General features: G+C 38.5%; 1 protein-coding gene across 3 annotated transcripts in view; it reads left to right on the forward strand.

Moving 5' to 3' along the window:
- Positions 1 to 23,391, forward strand: part of LOC122574666 (unconventional myosin-XV) — a 62,860-nt gene that overhangs the window by 30,642 nt on the left and 8,827 nt on the right. For all 3 annotated transcript variants that reach the window (XM_043742524.1, XM_043742526.1, XM_043742525.1), the window contains 2 exons: positions 147 to 1,143; positions 1,535 to 1,777. In XM_043742524.1, the coding sequence (XP_043598459.1) occupies positions 147 to 1,143; positions 1,535 to 1,777 (1,240 nt within the window). The remainder of the gene's footprint in view (positions 1 to 146; positions 1,144 to 1,534; positions 1,778 to 23,391) is intronic.

The following is a 23,391-nucleotide window of genomic DNA, read 5'->3' on the forward strand; positions in this document are numbered from 1 at the left end:
ATCGACTGGTATTTTCAGTATACAAAAATTTAATATCCTTTGCAACACCAAGTTAAGATTTTACGATTTTCTTAAGTCCAATTTCAAATATTTATAATTTTTAAAATATACAAAATTAATTTTATTCAAATATTCTCCTCAATCAGTCAATCCGGAGTACCACAGCCTAGATCGCCTCCAGCGCCAGTGGAACCAAAAGCTCGCGATTCCTTCAGAACATCCCCCGACTCGGAGGCTTTCGAACATTTTTCCAAGACTCAACGCGACATGTTCAGCCAAAGCAGAGACATATTCGCATCCCAGCAGCATCTGAGAGAGACTCACGAATACAGAAACGACTTTGACAAGTCCAGGTCGCAAGATCAGAAGTCCAAAGACTTTTATGGAAAGGATAGCACAGACCTAGCCAGTTCTGCCAGAGACAGAAGTTCCGACTTCGACTCTCGTCGCGACTTGAATTCCGACATCTTCGATCCCAAATACGCCAGAGACATATTCGAAAACACGAGTTCTAAGAGAGACCCCTTTGGAATGACCAGAGACGTCTCTCCAAAGTCGAGAGACAGCTTTGGCATGCCATCGTCGCGAGACTTTGGCCTGATGCCAAATACGCGGGAATCTTTCGCTGCTGTTCGACAAAGTTTCAAAAAATTGGATCGCGACGTGGACAGAAGATCCAGCGTCGCCTCGACTCATCGTACTGATAAAATGGAAAGGATCGAAATCGAGGAATGGCCCGAATTCCTTAGACCAGTAATGCCACCGGCAGAGAAGCCAGAGATAGAAAAGGTTCAAGAAGTCGTCAACACGAAGCTCTATCCTCAAACGTCCACGGCTCATTTCACGTACAACAGAGTCACATGGACGTTGAGGGTGAAGAAAGAGGTGTTCGCCCCTAACGAAACCTTAAACAGCCCTCTGGCACTTCATCTAGTATTTTGTCAAGTAGCTTACGACGTTCTTGCTACATCTAGTATTCGAATTACAAAAGAGGATAGACAGAATATGCTCAAGATGTTGGATAATTATGGTATCACCTTGGACAACCTGCAGAGCACGCAGCACAAGATTACCATAAAGAAGAACGTCGTTGATATGGCCAAACAATGGCCACTGTACTTTGCCAGGATATTCCCAGTATCGGTGAGTAAACTATTTCTCTCACGATTTGCTACGAACCGGAATGAACAGAAAGTCTGGTGCATTCGCTTCGCACTTTTTAGCTGCGGCTAGTTGCACATAATAATTACCGTGCATGATGTTTATACATGGCTAATCACACGTGGCATTCCCGAATGGAAAGTCACGAGAAGAAAATGTATCGGTTGAATTAGAATCGTTCGGCCGATTGTTGGAGCACAAAGGTTTCGTTGTTTGCTCAAGTCTGAGGTGCTACAGAGTGAAATAGTATTATCGTTGAAAGATATTAGAATGTTTTCTTGTCATTTGTATCATTTTTGTCCACTATGTTAACTGAAACTTATTTTAGTCCGTTTAATTAGCTAGTAATTTAGTTTAATGATATTCTATGCAGATTGGCCCTCAACATCCGGAAACCCAACACGTGGCAGTGTCCCATCATGGTCTTCGACTCATAAAACGTACCCCGAATGGTGATTTGATCATTTTGGAGACATTACCTCTGGAGGATATTGTGTCAGTGAGTTCTCCCAGGGTTGGAGTATGTATAATGCAAATTGCATCTGGAGTCAGGCTACCCTTACACACAAATCGAGCACCACAGCTGACGGAGATGATTAGCACATACATCAGAATGGTGAGTAAAATCTTTTTAATATAACATTTCTATCTTTCTATTTCGTTTATTATATAACTAATTATTTATATATAATTAAATTCATATAGCGTAACGAGATTAACAATGTAATTATTGTTTTTATTAGAATCGATCTTTCTATAAAGCGGTATATTCTGTATAAAAAAAAAGATGGAGAATTAAAAATTTGTGTGGTAAATCACGGTTGATCGACTTCCATTTTATCATTTAACTACATCTTTCTTTCAGAAAGTACACAGACAGAAAGTATGTTTTGTAACCGTTACTTGCATCAATCTGCGTTTTAAAATACTCATATAATGCAGATCTGTACATATTTATGAGTAATTTTGATCGTAATTTAGTAGAAGCAGATAGTAAAAAGCAACTCGTACAGAACTAATTACCATTCGTTCAATTCTTTTACTTTACTCTACAAAAGCATTGCGTTCAATATGTTATAATAAATGCTCAAACACATATAGATATATGTTCCAGCAATATTCCATGGAATTCTATGGATGTAGGTTAATTTTATTTGAATAGATCAAGTAACGATTAATTCTACAGTATACGAATCTCGTAATTAATGGCAAATATATTTTAAAATTCTAAATCGTTTCCCAACTCAACTACTACAAGATTCAAGAATATTTAAAAATCTCCATTAAGTCGTCTTCATCCATCTAATGAACCTAATTCAAATCTGTCTTCCAATCTTCTCGTTTTACCCCTAGTTCAAACATAAAACACTTCCACGCTGTTACTTGTCACTGTACAACTTTAATTATTCAATCGTATTCATTAGAACAGACATTCAACAGATGAATTAACGACCTTCACAACACTATGCCCGTTCTATCGCGGAGAGTTAATTGCCTTAAGACTCGTTGAAATTATTCAAATTACCCGATTCGAAATAAAGGCAACTTTATCAATCCTTGAACAAAAATCCTTTGAGGTTTCTATGCTTATCCTCATTCATCAAGCTACTTGACGACGAGTAATCTAACACATGTTTGCTACATGTACAACGTGATACTTTTCTTCAGACCAAGTAACTCGATTTGTATGAAAACAAATTTGAAGCGAAGCAATTTGACTAATCTGAAGGAGGTTTTACATTCGTTATCCCGTGCATGGTAGCAGAACGAAACTGCCGAGATCCTCGAAGGTCGGCGGCTGTGTTCGGAACTTGCGCAATTAATCGCAGACACGCTGCCTAGGTGAAGTAACGCGATCGCACGTGTGGAAATCGGTACGCGGCTGTAATAAGCGGTCCACGAGGGATAACGACGAGGAAAGGCAAGCCTGGGGCCGTGCGTCCAACACCAACGACAGACATCGCATTCCACCGCGATAATGCGTGGGTAGCGGAAAGCAAACCCACGATTTCCTCGAGAAAAGACGATCCTGGATAACGACGTCCCGGGGGAAATGTCTACGCGTGTCGCTTCAGCGTAGAAAAACGGAATCATAGCCCCGAGCTTGACATAATATACCTGATAGCTCCGTTAGGATGAGTTTTAACCTTCAGCCTAATATTCCGGCTAGCAAAGACGTGTATAGGGTTGATCAATCATTCTTGGAACAAACTGGATGTTCCTACGATTTTCTCATTTTCTTGTCGTTCTGTCATTTACGTCCACTGATGCGTTTACTGGTTTTACGTTCATTTGTGAGATAATTTACGCGACGGTTCTGCGATCGTTTACTCCCGTTGGATTGCCGACGATCAAGCTGCGATTAGGTGTATGCAATTTCGTTTTGAAATCTTAGAATTGCAAACCTAGATATCTGAAAAACCTGATATTATTTATTCTTTTAGATTTCTTTGTGTCTCTTTGTGTTTCTTTTGTGTTAATCAAAAGAGTATACGAATAATCGAGGAGCTGGAAAGTACATATGCATTAGGTATAAGAGAAGGTTCTATACTTTGGTCAAAATTTAGCGAGGTTTTTGATAGTTAGAACTCTGTCTTATTTATCTCTAATTGTTTCCTCTTTTTCTTTACTTCTCTTTCCTCTTTGCATCCATCTTTTCTAACGTCTGAATCAGTGCGATCCCTTGATGAAACGTGCATTGCGTTTCTCTGATAACCACTGAACTGTTTCTAGATTGGGTTAATAGGTTAATCAATCTTGTAATGACTCTAATTACTCATTAGGAATGTATAAGCAACAGTTACCTGAAATATTTGGTCCGAGGAGAAAGGAATGTTTCGATGGCATGATTAGATTAATAATTGGTTCAGGTAACGTTGCATCAAACGAATACTTCATCTCGATTCGTGTTTCAACCACGATTTTCTACCACCACAAAAAAGTTAAATCGTATCGAACCATGAAATTAGATCACGCAATCATGATTTCGCATCTTTAATTCGCATTATTAAGGATCATTTAAATATTAATACTGAAAGTAAGTGACGAACCCTGACGCCGATCAAAAAGGAAATAGAAAATTCGTGTGACTCGCGTGTGTTTCATACAATTTAAAATCGTAAATTAATGGTAAACCTAAAACCAATTAAATGGTAAACCTGAATAGTTCGAACAGAAGAATAAATCTTACATTTACGAGACTTATGAGATAAAATCAAAGAGTCCATATAAAAGTAGCCATTATTCGCCATGAAACGAACCATGTATTAATCCAACTGGTTTCGGTGTTAATCAATCAAGGACTTTCTAAACAGCAACTTTCTGTCGAAGTATCTCGAATCCAATCAATTTCCCGATTCAGCGAACTTTACTTATCCTTTACCAATATGCATAATTAAAACACAAAACATTTGAAACACTCAACAGTATTCCTAAATAGAGGTTATCAAAGCTATAAAGAAACGGCTCGTGATAAGAACTCTGGCAGTTGCGAAACGGGGCGCAACAATAGCTTGTAATCTTGTCAACAGTTATGAATAGGATCTCGATTAATTATCATAATTATCATACATCTATCGTCGAATATTTTAAAAATCCTTGTCTGGTGCTTCGTATAACCATTATACCGAAATCTTCTTACATCGCCATCTATTCCTCGTCCACTGATATTATCTCATGCTAAAGAATGGCTCTACATAGTGGCTAAAATTAGCTAATTTTTATACGAAAATAGTTTTACTCTTTGACAATTTGTCCATTTTTTTGTAATTTATAATTTACTCCATAAAAAAAGGTAGCAAAGCGATTCGCATAGAGACGAATCCATTGGAAGACACAGACCACGTACCCAAGTATTGAATTTTATTACGTTCACCGCGAACGTCGGTCCAGTCAATCGATCAGTCCTATCATTTTACCTCTGCGATCAGTGGCGCAGTGATATTCTTACAGCTGTCGCTCGAGCAAGAGAGGATGAAGCATCGAGCGCCTCCGGAAGACGTTTTAATTTCTTTATTTTCGATTTACACTTCCCATTTTTCGTCGATGCAGATCACTTTCTTATTTTTTCTTCATTTCCATAGAGAGAAACTGTTTCCTTCTCGCAAAGATTCAAGAAATCATATGATTAAGAAACAGACTCAACGACTCCATAACGAAGATGAAACCTTCTTTGACCACTGACCAGGCAATTATATTTTGTACAAAATTTTTGAGCCGTAAATTTTATGAAAATATACCAATTAAAAAAAAATCTTATTGATTTTATAACGAAAGCAAATCTTTTTGTGAACATTCCTAACGAAATTATATTTTTCCAAAGACAGTGAGGTATATCTAGAAAACCGAGGTCGTTATCCATCGGCACTTTATCAGGGACGATCGAAAACTGTCTGCGCTGATGATAGACCATCGATATCTTCTCTTGTGCGGCGAGGAAGAAAAGAAGGAGGCATTGGCCAGCATATATGACCACTCACTGGAAACGTAATTTACACTAGGCGTTGCCCGAGGTTGCCTCCTTACATTACATAGTATCATGCCGTTAGAATTTCCAAGTCGATCGTCGTTAATTGGTCTTGGGCGATCGCTTGCGGTTCGACCGTTTGTGTGTAGCCATTTCAAGAGCAAAGAAAAGGGGCTTTGAAGAAAAAAGGTGCGATTCAGTTCCGTTTCTGTTCAACCGTGAAAGAAGCTTATGCACGTCACATGGAATTCATCGTGACATATTTTCTTCGCCTTCTTTGTTCGTTTCTCTTTTACCTTTGACGAACGTTGCACAAGAAGCACACGATACCAGATAATATTTATTTATTTCGCGTTTCTATGACGCACAATTTTACAGGCTGTTACCTTTTTAGCACTGTTTTAGTGCCCGAGATCTGGAATACACTTGTAATAAATTTCAACCTCATAAATGTCTCCCTGAATAAGATAGAAATTTATTGGCCGTACATAGTTTCACGGCTCGTGTTAGCCGTTTGGATTAAATGAATCTTAAGCAGAATACAGTATTTGATCCACTTTTTTAATGGCACGAAAAATCGTGGAAGTTTCGTTGAAATTCAACAGCGATATAAATTCCTCGCATAATTCGAAAATTAATCGAAGATTTATCGAGGCGTCGATGAATTACTGTCACAACGAAAGGGAAGTCATTACTGCAGATAATGGAGTTAAAAGAAATATTACATTACTAAGGAATGTAACGTATTTAATTCCCGATAGAAAGCTCCAAAAGAAACAGATTACAGTACTAACGATATATCACGATTTCTAGAGCTGCTGTTGAAAATTGATCGCACTCAATTGCGAATGATAGATCGATCATCAATTACGTACTTGCCCTTGATGTTTAACAGGTGCAGCACGAGAATGTTTATAAAACATCTCGTTCGAATTATTCGTATTCAAAGACAGACACGAAATTGAACGAAAACTTTCTTCCAGTGATGAATGGTCCAGGATACATTAAGTATTCCTAAAGAGAATTTGCAATCCAGAGAAAAGATTTACGGCTGTATAATTTGAGCCGAGATCACAACTTACATTTGTCCATTAATCAGATTTACTGAATACTGAAGTCATTTAGTGGGCGTAGACCATACTTCCTACTTAATCTGATTGTATTTTCTTCATAAAGAAGATAACACGAAGAAAAGGTAGAGGTGTCGTACAAATTTGGCTGCGAAATTCGAAAGACACAATTCTACATTTGTCACTAATCATTGTTAACGTTTGTCGCTAAGAGAACAGATCGACGAGCATAATTAAATTCATTAAACTCGCTAGTCACACGTTGGGCGATGAGAATGGGAATATAATTGACCATTATTGTGAGGGATTGTCGGAACATGCGTGTTTTAAAAAAGCATCGGTATAAAGGCTTCGAAGACGGCGACTTCTTCCGGCCAGCTAGAGCTAGGCCATTGTAAGAAAGTACGCAACGTCGCGGTTCGTGCACGATGTCGTCACTTCGCTCGTGACAAAAGAGGCAAACAACAATTTGTTACCGGTTTTGCACCTTCCCAATGTTTTTTCCGCCTTCGATGAGCCTACGTTTACTGGAAAACTTTCACTGCGATCCCATGTCCATCGTTCCACTTGTGTCACAATTTGAAAACTCTGTTCCGTGAAATAAACTCGAGGAATTGTAACTGAGGCAACAAAGTGGCGTATTTTCGAAGACTCCAAGCTGAGGATTCAGCGAGCCCCCGAGAATTGAGTAGCACTTACGAATGCTGTGCCATGTTGCACGATTTACGATGCAATTCGAAGTCGCATTATATACCAATCACATCTTTACATTCCACGTTACGAGCGAGGGCAAAGAAAAAAGGAGACCCTGTCAGCGCGTAGGAAATGTCAATTCGTCTTGCCCCGGAGTCTATCGTTCCTTCTCTCTTTCTCTCGATTCACGCGACCACGCAATAAGAAGTTCCTCGACCAATTGTAAACACCTCATTCCTGTGCACAGGTGCATCGGTGAGCGAGTGCGCGGCGCATACGTTACGAGAAATTCGATCTCTCCGTTTATAGGTTTCTCCATTCAATAAAAAATCAACTGTTGTACAGACGTGCTTGTGTAATTACACGACGAGGAAAGGTACCATCGAACCGGTTGGAGTCAAGCGATTCGCCTTCCACAACGGAGCAAGCTGCCTCTTATCGCAATAAATTTCTTTCAATAAACGAATCTAACTGCATTCTTGCGCTGATTTACGTGTGGTTGTCATCTGATAGACTGGAATTGTAATAATCAGCTGTTAACTGAGTCGTTTCTCTCTCTTTCTCTCTTCTATCTGCATTAGTAATCGCATCACGAGCCCGTTTCTCTTTCCGATTAAATGAAACGTTGACGATACACGACGTTTCTGGCACGTTCAGTATTTCCCATGTCATAGTTACGTCACAAGGATATCAAAGATATTATTCGATGCCAAGGAATTAAAAGAGTAAATCCTTGATTCAGAAAATAGCTGAACTCCGAGCTTCTTTTGACCACTATAATAGAAAATCGTTGATAAATTGTTCCCTTTGATACGAAAAGTGGGAAGTTGTTAGGGGCAACGATTAAAGAAGAGCAAAATTTTTAAAATACGTATACACCAAGATACGTGGCATATAATCACTAGAATCGCCAAAACATAACTGTAAGCACCGCTAACTAGACAAGAACAGAGAGCGGTACTCTGTACGAATCTCTCCTGATTAGCAAACAACGAAGGTAGAAACCAAGTTAGAACCATGTCGAAACGAACATTTCGATCCCAGGCTATCTATCCTGGCGAATGCTCAGAGCAGCGTATCGAAGGAATCGTTGGATCGCCGCGACGTGCACGTCGACAATTAAGCCGCCCCGTGAAATTTCGAAGAAACGTGTCGAACCATAGAAAACTTGAATTTCCTTTTTTCGTTTATTCGAGGCAGTTTTGCGGATCGGATGCACATCGTTGCATGCGTGGCAGCTCAGGTACGTTGGATATATTCCCAAGCTGGAAGGAGTCATAGCCACGTAACGTTCAGGCGCGCAACTACTTAGGCTTCTTTCAAGCGATTCAGAGTTCAAGCAACTCGTGTTTACCGGAGGCAACACCTTCTTTCTCGCGTACGCGATACCAGCTTGGAGACCGGAAGCCGTTTGAATTGCTAATGACCCTGGCAACGATCTTTATCTCCCACTGACACTCGAGGTCTGGCCTAAATTCTCTCGCGGCGTCCTTCCAGATCTACAAGGTGTCCTGAACCATAACGTGTCGTCGGCGAATCATCTTTGCACCCTGTGCAAAAGGGTCGAGCTTACGGTACAACGACAATAGTGGCAGTAAAGGGTATCGTGTCCTGTACAAGCTATTTGAGACACAGCAAATTTGAGAGCTCATTACATTTTTTTTTAATCTCTTGCTTTATCAGAATTTGAGTATAAATTATTTTATTACTATGAAATTTACAATACTATTAGGAACGTTAGATATACTATGTGAAGAGAGAGAGCAACAGATATTCTCGGTAGTACGAATTCTAATTATATAAACTATTTGTCCCTTCGACAAGTCTGAGGAATTAAAACTAACCTTTTCTTGCAAATGCCTTCGTTGAATGGAAACCATAATTCATGCTACAAGTGACGAAACGTTACGAAGAAAGGAATTAACGAGAAATAATTTCGGTGAAATTTCCTAGGCATCATGTTAGAGAATATCTATGCAGCAAAGGAAAGTTTGTCGGAAGTACGAAAAGACATTAGCTAAGCATCTCGCAACGTCTCTTCTCAAAGAGCTAATGACATGTAGTGTTTTACGCGTATGAGATCGAAGAAGCTGTAACAGTTGCATTGCTAAAGAATCTCTGTATTATTTAAGGCGAATCTTCATGAACAGTTTCACTTGTCTTTTTTAGATTTCTACCATTCTGTGTCAGCTTTTTTCCTAAGGCTTGACGAGAGAAGTGTCGCAAGTGTTCGATGGCTGCGTTTCATTTTCGTAAAAGGTAGACGTGCAGCGTTTAAGAAACAGAAGTTGCGATAGATCGGACGTTAGAAATGGAAAATGTGTCTCCGAATCGCGAAACAGGGGAGAGTTTTCTTAGTCGACTAGTCTTTCCGGTCATGACGGGTGCCTTTTACAGCGGTCGATCGCGTTCAGAGAACAGATTTCGCCTCGATCACGCACTTTTCGCCACATTGTAACGTCTCGTGGCGAGATCACCAGGGTAAAAAAACGTCCAAGAAAAATGCGAGTCGTTAGAAAATTGTGAACAGGGGGAACGGTAGGCGAGAAAGCGTTGAGAACGTTTCACGATGAGTCGAACGGAAATTGGATCGAGTTTCCTTAAAATGGAAGCCACTAAAATCGCTGTTTCATCAAAGTTGAACGAAGCCACGAGAAACTACTCCTTTTAAGGTATATCATTTCATAATTCTCCTTTTGTAAAAGGGTCTATAATTTCTCGGGATATTCCTTCGAAATAGCTTCAATGAAACAAATATAATTTACTAACTGACCTGTAACTATGAAACTTACGTTTCTTATTTGAAGAGCCTGTAGACATAAAGTAAATCGCTAATTGCAATTCATTTTATCGCTAATTCGCTATATAGTCCTACCTAGAGGAGGGTACAATGGTTAACGAATCCCCTATCTCATCGTGGTTGCTAAATCATCAATGATTTCATAGCATAGAAAAAGAGAAAGATGGAGGTTGTAAGGTCGCGTACGTAGAAACGTGGGAACGCGTGTCTTCAGATTCGAAACGTATAAAGATCCTTGATCCTTCCGGCAGAAGATGAGAATCGACGCTCGAGTTACATTTTCGGGAGACCTAATCAGTCTTGATACTTACCAAAATATTCTAAAATTTCTAGAAAAATTTCTTAAGTGATATATAAATACCCGAAACTCACAAAACACAATGCTGGGAACGGAAAAGGGAATATCGTGGGTTTTGGAAATGGGGATAGGGCTACGGTTTAACGAACAGGATGTTTCTCGACCGGACTCACGTATTATGGGACCCTTTACAGGGTCCCAAGTGTAATCGGTCGTTTCCGTTGACGACAGGTGCGCCTGCTGTTACACGGACACGCATGAATCACGTATATCTTTTGTGTAGCTTCTTTTCTGATCGAAAATTTAAAGCGATGGGCTTCGTCCTTTCATACTCTCGACGAATTTGTATTCTTACAAAAGACTGTTTACAATGGACAGAATTCTTTCGCTTATATATCGAAGAAAGAAAACAAAGGGGTTTATTATTATTGTAATCGAGTGTATAGAAAAATAATTAATTTCAATAGATAGAGTAGATTTAAATATCAAAAGATATGCAAGTTACTTTCCCGAGCAGGAATTTTTTTGCTAAGTATGTATATCTATCGACCGAAGAAATTACAATCATTCCTGGTATCCAACTATCACTTCCGACTTTTCCCTTCCGTCTTTGATTTCTATTTTATTCACGGTTTCTACATGAAATTGTTTGTCGCGTTTATTACTTTACTTTGTGCACGGAAAAACAAGTAACCGTGAATTATCTTACTTAATAGAATTAACGTCTTGATCGATTATTAATTACGTACAATATTGTACAAATAATCTTTGATCGCTTATCGATCCGGTAGAAAAAGAAACACCGAAACAATTAATTTTTCTCGGACCAAATTTAATTTACTTCCTATTTCCTCTTTGTGATTTCTCCTCTTCTCTCAACATTCGCTTATTACCGACAGCAAGAGTCATTAAGCGGCTGTCTCCGGTGAAAACTTATGGCGACCCTTCGTCTTATACACAAACGAAGATTTTACATTGCAAGTAACTAACTTTTCAAGATAGAAATTAAAAGCATCTCCTTGATTCGATGGAACGAAAATTACCAATAAACTGTAATTCAACGCTTGGAAGTACTCACATCGAATAAATTTTGGAACAAAAATATTAACAGATATCGCTGTCGTTTCTTCTTTAACAAACAAAAATTAGAAATATCGAATTAATAAACACGAACAACGACTAAAATAGAAAATTTGTACTGGAGAAATAAAAATTAAATGAATTTTTAATACTTTTACCAAAGATTATTCAAATCTCCAAAAATGTTGTAATTTATGAAATTTTTACGAACGCTTGTAAATTGGTGATTCTAGTAATTCTAGTGTAAAGGAAACTTAATGAATATTAATGAAAGTACGTCTTCATAATTTTTTGCTTCGAATCGAAGCAAAACAGATGGTGTTTAATGAAACAGGACGACTAGAAAATTTCACTCGCCAGTTACGAAATAAATGGACATTCCTGCATCAACTAAGTGGAACCTTCTTATATTCTAATTCCCATTTTTAATAATATAACGTGTATCGATATAGGATATTCCTTATTGGTGGTCAATGAAACTATACTTCATGAATCGATAAATAATTGAAATCGTAGCTCATCGAGTATATAGAATACGAAGCAACTGATAGAGATAAATTTTTCCGGGATTGTGACGCGAAGGAACGAAAGTCTCGTTATTATGTCATAAACATCACTGACCTATGTTAATTGGTCTTTAAGTTTCTCGTTCTTCCGCTGACTGCTAAACACCCATAGTTCGCGTGCACGCACTATGCATTCGTAACAAGAAAACTGTATATCCAACACCATACTGTCATACCAATTAGGGAAATTAAATTCAGAGAAGATACAGAGGCGTCGCGAGTCTCGTGGCCTGTAAACAATTTACGATAATCATAGCTGAATGAAAAATTTCAAAGTTATCAGTGTATCTTGAAAATTTAATGACAAAAAGAAACTGATTATATAAATCTCAGAAACTGCACGTAAGTTAGTTATAAAAGATATAGACAAGGTTGCTGTTTTGTGCATAAATAGGTTGCTGAGCATCGTTTCAAATATCCATACGTATCCTGGTAGGAATCTCTTAACTTGTTCGTGACTCTCCAAGAATTTCCTAACAGTTCCTAACGGTAACAATTACATTTCCATTACGAAATTACGGACAATAACGCAATCGATCTGACCCGCCTCGATCTTCCTATTCATTAAACCACTTATTGGTTATCCGTCTGTTCTTTCGAGAGAATTAAGGAAAAAGATTTTTACTCTACATTCCTTACTTTATTATGCGCATTCTGGTCGGTGCGTAATGAAAAATAAAAACGAGAACGATGGAAAGGAGAGAGAGAGAGAGAGATAGGATGTTCTGAATGCATGGAATCAGTAGTGGGAATGAGATACTTTGACGGTCGTTGAGTCGATCGAAATACATTTCAATACGTTCCATCTTTTATCGAACGATTTCTAACAAAGAATCCTCGTAGAATGCAGAATCTTCGACATAAAGTGGACCAAACCGCAAACCATAAACTTCCTTCCATTCGTGTTTTTTGGTTTTACAAATTTTATACAATTTTTTCCTTTTTTTCCATATACACTAAGGAATCTTCTTTATCTTCTCCCATCTTTCTCACACACACGTCCTCTTTCCTTAACACTGTAGGGTTGTCCTACACAAAATTTGCGCTAACTTTTAGATGCCCGAAATAAATGCTCGTGGGCACACGATTTAATTAATTTCTTATATTTCAATTAACGCCTTGATTTTGTCATCGTCGATAGAGTGCGACAAGTCTACGATATTCTTGATCTTTAAACTCAACATTTCTAGTCCTAAGACTTTACAAAAATCATTTACAAACACCTCTATCGTGTACTGTGTATACAATGATATGGCGGTAACGCGTATTTTACATTTCTCATATATACTATTCAAATGATCGGCTCTCCTTTCCGATGAAAGTGTTATAAATATGTCGAAAATGCATTCCATCGCTCCGCTATGATCCTTTCCAAAATCCACCGCATCCAGTTTCGATAGCTATATACCCACATATACTGAAACTTTTCCCCAAAGACCATATCCGAATTCCATATGCGTTCATTGACTTTCTCGATATCTCGCTCTTTGCATGTACGCGAGTCATTTTCGCGAATCTCTCGCACCTCGAAAAAAGCAGACCCGCGTAAGTCACCACCTTCCCTCCATCTTTTCGCCACGCGATTCACTTGGAAACACAAACGAAACCGTGTATCGAATGCCCATTACTGCGCGAAACGTACGCAAGTACACACCGTGTGTGGAAAGGCTCGACCCAGATATCGGTGTTTCGTACGTGCCGGCTAGTCAGAGCGCAGCCAGCAGAGAACAGCGCTGTCTATCGGAAGCCGCACAGCTCTTCAGTTCATCGACTGTCGTCGCGCGGTGCACGCTGGTGCAACGCTGCACACGGTGATCTTTCCGTGTACGCCGTACGTGCGTCTTCCGCTATAGTCGTCCCTTCAGGCGAGAGAAACTTTGCGATCGCGCACGCGGATACTCTTATCGCGTTGATACCGTGTGACCGGTGAGTGTCAGTGATCCGATCCTAGATAGCTTCGAGAATCAACGGTAAAAGTGACATGTGAGCCCTTCTTCCGCCGTTTCTTTCGATTTATTTTGTTATCTTGAACGTACCGTGCACTTTGACAAATTTTAAGTTGCAATATTTTTCAAGGATCGTCATGTTTGTTTAGGAGCCGATGAGAATTGTGGAAGTTATAATGAGATTAATGGAGCTTGATAAAGTTTATGTTGGAATACAACATTGACGAATTTTTTTAGATAATTTTTTACTTGGTGAATAACGAGCATTACAGGAGAGATCAGAGTTCGCTGAATTTTAGGAAATCATCGGAGAATAATAACATTGGAGTACGATGATCAACGATATAATTACTCGACATTGAGAAATAATTAAAGAACATATCGAACTACAAATTTTGTACATATTTCACTAATCTACTGAGTTTAACAAACTTCGTGGAATAATTAAAAAATATTAATACGGGAGTACGAAGACGGAAGAATTATTGTGGGTGTACACTTGCTTAATGGATAACGAGGATAATGAAAGTAATTGGGTGATATTTTGTGGTTAGTTTACTGTGCAAACTCGAGACGATGCGCTTGCTCGTCTTCATAGACCAACTGCCGTCTTTTCTTTGAGGCGTAATGAGGATATTTACAGTTGTCCTCTGTCATTTGTTGGAAGCACCTGTAATACCAACATTTACGATTCCAAAGTAATTGCTTTCACACTAATTACATCAGGAACCAACGAGTATTAAACTTTGCAGAAATTAGTCTGTTCTGTAGTTGGTTCGCCTGTTATTGGATTTCTGATTCCATTCGTTCGATAAAACACCGAGCAGAAAAAGTATCGAAGAAACGTGTTGCGTAACTAACAGGAGAATTCTACGAATGTGCCGCGTTAAGTGTGACGGTAAAAGAAAGAAGGAAACGCTTGCCAATCGAGTCTGTCAAATCAACACAGTCCATTTCTTGTCCCGACGACGTCCGTTTAAACGCACATCGCAACTTTTTTCTCCATTTGCGTAGTTTTGTTTGCATTAATCATTCCAACTTCTGGTACTTTACGTAACACGCGTTTCTTTCTCCGTTTGTTTTCTTGCATACGTTAATATCGTTGCGGCGATTTACAAGTTTCAGAAAAAAAGTACATTAATATCGACGCTTCCTGAATATTCAAATTACCTCTACCTCCTTTCATAATTGTAAAAAATTACTCTCTTTTACGTCAGTCTTCACTGAAAAATAGTATCTTGCCTTATTCGAGCGATTCGGGTTATGCTTTTGTAGAAATGAGAATCTTTTAAATATTTTTTATCTGCTTTTGTAAAGTTAATCAGTTTCGAGGAACTCGTTACTATTTTACCACAAAATATTAAATTCGTCCCATTTTCACGCTGCTTAGCAAATGACAGGTACATTGTTCATTATATACAATCGCACTCCGCTCGTAAATCGAGAAACTCATTAAAGATAGCCACGTTTAATGCAGCTCTTTGCTGTAATCGTTCGATTACAGAGAATTATCACGATACTGTGTATCATCCTCAAAATCAAGCTCCATATACACGGTTGTATAATAGTATAACTGTACGGTAGCGTGAAATCAGCAGGTGGTCTTATAATTAATAGTGCATGACTCGAATAAAAAAAAAATACGCTCCAAAACACCGTATGGAACATCTGTTCTTTAATTTGTAAGAAGGAGCCATCTTCCATCGGGAATAAAAATTTCCATCAAATGAATGTAAATTATCACCGTATAAACATAGCTTAGAAAATATTGAGACGTATGAATGTTTATAATGGTATTGCTGGAATTAATGACGTTAATAACTCCTTCAATTTTCAGAATTCTCTGATGAAACTGACGCAGAATATTCTTGCAAATATGTACAATTAAATAAGCAAATACGAAAATAATCCACAAATCTTCCTTGATCGTAAATAAAATAAACGAAAACACAGAGAAAGAATAAAATATAAGGAAATTCTGCAACATTCGATACGAACGACTATCGATGGCGATGCGGGTAAGGAAGGCTACACCCTGTTCCCGAGCAATGTCACGCGTCAGACGAAGCTTCGGCCTCGCGAGCACCGCGAAGATAACGGTCTCGATCTCGATCGCCATCGTGTCGCAATAAATCGGTTTCGCTTGCCCCAGTGTCATGGCGAAATGTCGGTATTCGTGTCGCCAAGGCTCAATTACGACTGGCAATCGTTGTTTACCTCGCAGCCGCAACATACCTTTCCTACCCATTAAAAAATTATTCGCCGCTCGTTCTTGAGAATACATCGCACACCTTCGATAATTATTTGCTCGCGGGATGAGGCGGGCCCTGTGTTTTCTTAAAATATTCGTTACGACCTCGCGCAAACATTCCACGCGTTCACCTGACTAGATCCCACGATGGGAAAACAAGAGATGACGCGATAGTTGCGATAATCACAACTGGGCGAGGTCGAGATTGATTCAAAATTGATTCGAAAATCCATCGGATCGATGACTCGAAATGTTTCAAAGTAGGTCATCATAATACATGTGGTTTTTGTGACACTGTTAATGAAGCCGTTTTTGCGAACGATCATTCGGTATTTTCGTAGCGTATAATTTTCATCTGAGATTAATAAGTAGGCTTGTTTTTAGTGGACTGAGATTTCGCTGCGAGAAACAGTATTGCTGAAATGACCGCAAAAAAGAGGAAATTAAGGGAACAGTTGTAGGATCATATGTACAGATGAAAAAGTGAAGATATTTCGTTGAAGTTGCTCGTGATCTGTCATACTTGACTCGTCAAGGAATCGAAAGTTCGCTTTAATCGCACCACAGGGATCCTCTATTTTGCACCGCTAAGCGGCGAAAGTGGATCCAGTTCGACGAAGAAATCGAGGAAATTTATCAAAAGATATGCGCAATTATTTTTTATAATTCTAAAGAATAGATAAAACTCTATCTGCGAATGAATATCTAGCTACCTTGTAACGAAGTTTAAAAAAAAAGAAACCCATCTTTTCAGTTCTCGTAAATTGATAATGAGATTCATTCATATTACAACTAAGTTTTTTAACCACGAAACCAGTCTGTTCAATCTTTGTGAATTAATAACAACTCTGTTACAAGCAGACATTTCGAAAATCATCTGGAATTAGCCTCCAAGTATAGACGATGTCTATATGCGAGATTACAAAGGACTGCCTGTATTGTCTATTTTCTATCGGTGTTTCTCGATGAAGAAGCGACCACGGGAAAAGAAAAATAGGCATGTGATCGTGATCTTCCTTACGCAAGCCTAGCAACCTCATACGAGATCGTTAACGATCCTCCTATACGCAAGTTTACGCGTTCCATAGATAGTTGCGTAGTCGCTACCGGCATACCAAACCAGCCTCCATCCGAGATATCGATCTTTAATCGAGCTGGGAATAATAGTCATTGATTAACCATAAACTTGTTTCAACACCGTATCGTCCCGAAAAATAATATAAATTAATGGACATTATTAAATTATTCCTGTTGCGAGAAAATTATACTACACAACAATTCTAATAAAATATTTATTATAAAATCTAGATTTCTTACTAATTTTACTTACGATATTATTAATTTGATCTAAATCTTTGAAAATCTAAGAAATATTATATCAGTATTATTAGTATTATAGTATCGTATCATTGTTATTAATATTTGATTAATCGAAATAATCATATATCTTAATCAGGCAGTACTTTTCGAGAGCATAATTTTTGTACAAACGCCTGTTAGCTGAAACATGGTCTGTGTAAAAGCATAGTGCTTGTCACTTAATTAGAGCCATGCAACAGAGCAGAACAACACAATGCTAATTAGCTGTTTCTTCGCCGATTGTTCTGTATCCTTTTGCGGAACGACTATCCAGAAATATCCTCTTCTGTTGCCAAAGGAGAAAAAAACTTCATTAATTCGGTATCCTTGAAAGCACATTTTTCATCGATGATCATCTACGAAAATAGTTGCTACGCGAGAGATACTCGAATTTAATTCTAAAAAATGATTACCCCTTTGAAAACAGGTTTCATAAAACGCAAATAAATTATTTCAGGAGACAAATATCCTTGTCTTCGATGTATGATTCGAAAACCGTCGCGACACGTTGAAACACGAACGATAAAACGGATAAAGGAACATGACAAGTACCATTCAAGGCTAAAATTATAATTTTAAATAATCCTCTAGAGATATACAGGACGAAGTTACAGCGCAAAGATGAATTAACTTCGATCGCGTCATTTATGCTCTTTCATTTGCACGTTCACGATTGGATTAAAGTAAAACGATAGACGTTTTGTAGGTCAGAAGATGCTCATTCCATTAGTATAGTGACATACTGACTAAGAATGACTGGATTCCGTTTCCTACTTTTTCCTTGACCATCGAGTTCCGACTAGCCTTCCATTTGAATCTGGGTTCTAAATCTCTGCATCCTCTTCCCCTCTCGGTTCGACATTACAGAGATTCTTAGATGATAAAGAGGACAGGTGGACATTCTTTAAAATATCCCGACTGATTTCAAAGCCATAGTAGCGTGTAGCATGGAAATTGAATTTTTATGTAGTCAATTGTGCTTCCAATGTACATTATTTAATGTTAACAGAAAATTAAGAATCTTCTTGTAATATCTACTTAAAGAGATGCAATGTTCCAGAAGATGAATATGTTTACGATTTATTTATTAAATTTCTATTTACTTTATTCACCGCTAATGGGGAAAGCGAGTTTTCATGAAAAGCGAAGACAACCCTTTTTAATAGGTAGGAGAAGTTAGGTATCCAAGAAAGCAGAAGCCTTTCTCATTCGTTGTTGGAGCGAAGGAGAGTTTGTTAGCGCGAAATAATTACAATGAAAAGTGTACATTGTTCTTCGGTCTCACGACAAGCTTCTTCGCCGATCTTCTCACGAGGCCCTGAAGAAGGTCCTTCTTCCGTGATCCACATTCGGCATTGCGTGCCGTAACGAGGGCAATACTGCGGTTTTTTCAAGCAAATTCGGCTTCGTTATCGAAGGAAAAACACGCATAAAGAACACCAAACACCGACGAAATCGTGGTAAAATTTTTATTATCGTCTTTTTATTATCGTCTAGTTAATTTTTTTAGGCATTCCGCGTGATAATTTATTCGGTTCTATCTTACGGGTATTTACGTACGTTTCTCGAATGTGATTTCTTCCCCCTTTCTATTCGAAATTTAATTGCTATACCGCCGTGATTTTTTTAATGTTATTAATAATTTCACACGAGGAAAATATCACCGAAGCTTAGCGATGTTTAATGTATATCTTATGCTCGAATTTCTCCATTTTTGATATCGTATTCGTTTCACAGGGTTTCCTTTTCTCTTGTTAATTAGTATTAGAGGTCTTTCAAGTGGTGGCCGAAGAAAGTTCACGGTCGCCATGCGTAAAAGATCTTTGGTTCGAGGAATCAAGGTCAATTATATTCTACGAAATGTAATTTCTATGCATTCGTCGTGCTCGATGGCCTGTACTATGCAGAAACCGAGCTGGAAAGTATTCCTTCATTGACTTTGGTCGTAACACGATGTTTCAAATTGCGGTGTCGTCTGAAATTCTATTGTACTGTAACCGGCAAGAGAAAAGACGCTTATGTCAGCAGTTATTTCTGTGACACCAAGACTAAAGAAAGATTAGGTCACTTAAGAAAATTCATCAACCTTTGAATCCTAAATCCTTTTAGCCAAAATGATTTCCTTATGATAAGAGAATATTAATTTAAACAGCGGTGGAATATAAGCTTTGGTTTCGTCTTACAAAGTACTTCAATTTATATATATATTTACATACTCTAGGCTTACTATAAATTTTGAACAACTCAATTTTTAAACGGTAGACAGTGCACGGTACATTCAAGAACCAATTCCAAGTATTTAATAATCAGCTTAACGCTTGAACATTCATGGAACCATCTTCCTGAACAAATTCGTGATTATTGAAAAGAAAAAGAGAAGATGGTTAACTCATACGTCGACTAAACAGATTCAGATGTATTCCACCAAGTCAACGAACAAAGTGTCCATCATCAACTGACCAAAATGGAGAGAGAGGTTTCCGATACCGAAGGGATCTTCTCTAAAAGACTGTCCAGCAACTGGGCAGAGCTGCCAACAACCCTGAGGAAGAAGCCAAAACATCGGCCAGAGATTCTCTCTCAGTTCGTCGATCCTTCAGAAATCTCTGAGAACGAGACCAAGAAAATCGAACCTAAACCCTTCAATAACGTTCAAAGAATCGTGAGAAGATCCGAATTTCTGCGTAAACTGGAAACGAACGAAAATGGGAAGAACGTGGATTATCGACGGGATGCGAAGGTCGACAAGAAATCGTCAGAATACTCGTTTTCTCGCGTGGACGAAGATTATAGGAAACACTACGAGGACCACGACTCGAAGCTAGGTCCTCGGAGAAAAAGTATAAGCAATCTCGTCGGAAAGTTCGATCACAAGAATTTCTCCGACGAAGATCGAAAAACCAACTCTCCAGACAGCCTCTTAGTGAAGTCCTCGGAGTCGGATTTAAGCAGCGACGAGTACGGACAAACGGACGACTCCGGGGCGTTTTTAGAGAAGGCTTCCAACCGTGAAAAGGGGCCAAAGGGCGAACAGAGAAACAGGTTCATTAAGTTTTTCGCGAAAGACGAATGTAAAAGAAAGAAGAAGCAGGAAGATAAGAAGGCGTCTCCAGACTCTGGTCATTTGGACGTGAACAAGAATAATGTTAAGCAGATTTCGAGAATCATAGAATCGACTAAGAAAGATTCCAAAGGAGTGAATCAACAAAAATTCGAGTATGAGAATATACCAAGGATCGACGTGTCCAAGTTGGATCAGAAGCCTTTCCTAAACCCCATAATACCAACGGTTAATTCGATAAACTCGAGCAATTCCGATCGTCCTCAACCGACGATCGAGCAATTGAGGCTTGAGGAGGGTTGCCTGTTAAGAAATTCGAGAAACTCGAGTCCGTCTGGTCCATTGAGAAATAATAACGACAATATCGAGACGAAATATCGAGCTCAATCTCCGGCTAGACAGAATCAAAACGCGGAGGATATTCAGATGAACGAAATGATCCAGGATTTCTACGATAGCGATCAGATCGTCGGTCGAGTGAATGGGGAACGGAAGGTTTCGAAAATGGAAACGATCACGGAAGAAAATGCGGATGGGAGCAAACTGAGTGTAAGGGAGATCTTGAAGAGATTTGAAGAGCTGAGGACGCAGAACGAGACGCAAGTGGAGGAGAAGTCGAGCGACAAGACCCTCACCACGATACAAGAGACCTTGAAGAAACTCGACGAGAAGGTCAAGAGCTACCAGGTCACGATCCCGATAAGATTCTTGTCCTCGATTAATAAATACTCCGTAAATCTTACTCGATTCCCAGTGAAATTCAATACTCACATTTCAACGATCGTATGCTTTTTACTCTTTCATCATTTTCGCATATTTTAATACGACTAAATGCACTGATAAAAATGATAAATCATTTAAACGAGGTGTGCACGGCATTTATATAGAATCGATTCCCCCTTATATAGAGAATATCTTAAAAATTGCACTTGCAATTCTACCAACTTTTTGCGGCGCAAGAACTGCACAACTAATTAGTTGTAAATTAGGTATTTCGTTTAATGATGCTCTCTTTTATTATGTTGCGTACAACGAGCGTTTCGCGGCGCTTTTGTTACTAGTTAACATACTTCGAGTCAATTATTAGCCGGACAACGACTCCTATTAAATTATATAACACAGGAAGAGACCAGAACTATTTTAATTATGTAATATTTATCAACCAAGCGTACACAAGTATTCGTTATCTGAGATCTACGATTTTTACCAAGTATGCGTAACATATTTTAATTAGAGAAAATATTATTAGAGAAAAAATTTAAATAGCGAAAAAAATCGGGTAACAGATATCCATGAAAAGCTACTACCAACGTTAAACCAACGATATTATCTTTTAACTGCGGTACTTAATTATTGTTTCCTCGGTGACTGATCGAGAAACGATTTTGCTAACACCCTTCGATGCTTGATAATACATAATTTAGTAGGCCAACGATCGACGTCCGTCATTAAATAGTTTTCCTTCGAAATGATTTATGCTCGCCGAGAAAAGGCACCGAGAGGAACAGGATCGTTAACTTGTATGTTTTACGAGCAATAAAGAATTCCTTTTGCTATTAATCGGGACCAGCGTTGTCCTTGATGACAACGGCTCGTTTCATGATTCTATAATGTATGAAAATCAATTTTCATTGAAAATTGTTCATCATCGAAACGGAGAGATGCGAAGTGGTTCGGATGTCGAAGCAATTTCCAAAGGCGAGAAATTGTCAGAGGTGAAAAAGCTTTTACCGTTAGGCGGACGATATAAAGTACCGAAAAGGAATGCAGGAGATCGCATTCGCGGCGTACTCGCATAATCGACCCTGTTTACATCGATACTGTGCCAAGATATTAGTAAAATGCTGCCGGTGGTAAAGTTACCGTAATTGAAGGCTGCGTCGAGTGTAACGAGCGTGATCATTAAAAAGTTTAAAGAGAATTAATGGTGCCACCTCAGAAGGTATCCTTCGTTCAGCAATTAAGGTTAACGAACAACGAATCAAGGCTTTATGACGCCTAAAACATCGCGTATATCTCATTCCGTGGCAGAAGTTCTAAGTTTACATCTCAATATTGCCTGATATTTGGTCGATGTCTTATTTGAATTAGTAGATAGACGAGAAGAGGTAGAAAAATTGATATCAATCTCGAGAGGAAATGCAGAATAATTTTTCAGCATGGAAAATGAAACGTTCACCTACATACGTTTGAAAAATTATACACGAGAATCTCTGATAGAGTTGTAAAGCAATTTATTTCATAAACAGGCCGGAGAGAATCAAGTGGATGGTTATTCTTATTAATACCATTACAGTAACTATGAATGCTCACGTTTACCATCGTACCTGGATACATTAACGATTATGTGGGTCAGGGTCGACATCTGCTTATCTCACTCGCTCAGGTACATTCAGGTTTTACCAGCAGGGTATCAGCTATCGATATATCGGGTGCTACGTTACGACTTCCTTAGGAAAATGTGTAGGAAGACCCAAAAATATTTGGAATTTATATCTTTCTGCCAGTTCAGAAAATTGAACATAGAAAAGTCTCTTCCTCTAACAAAAGAATATCATTAGATGCGATCAATTCTGCTAAAAATTACAAAATACATAGTTACGATAGTCATCTTGTTATTGACATGGAATTAATTGGGATT

This window comes from Bombus pyrosoma, linkage group LG14 (genome assembly GCF_014825855.1).
Source record: "Bombus pyrosoma isolate SC7728 linkage group LG14, ASM1482585v1, whole genome shotgun sequence".
Classification (NCBI taxonomy): domain Eukaryota; kingdom Metazoa; phylum Arthropoda; class Insecta; order Hymenoptera; family Apidae; genus Bombus; species Bombus pyrosoma.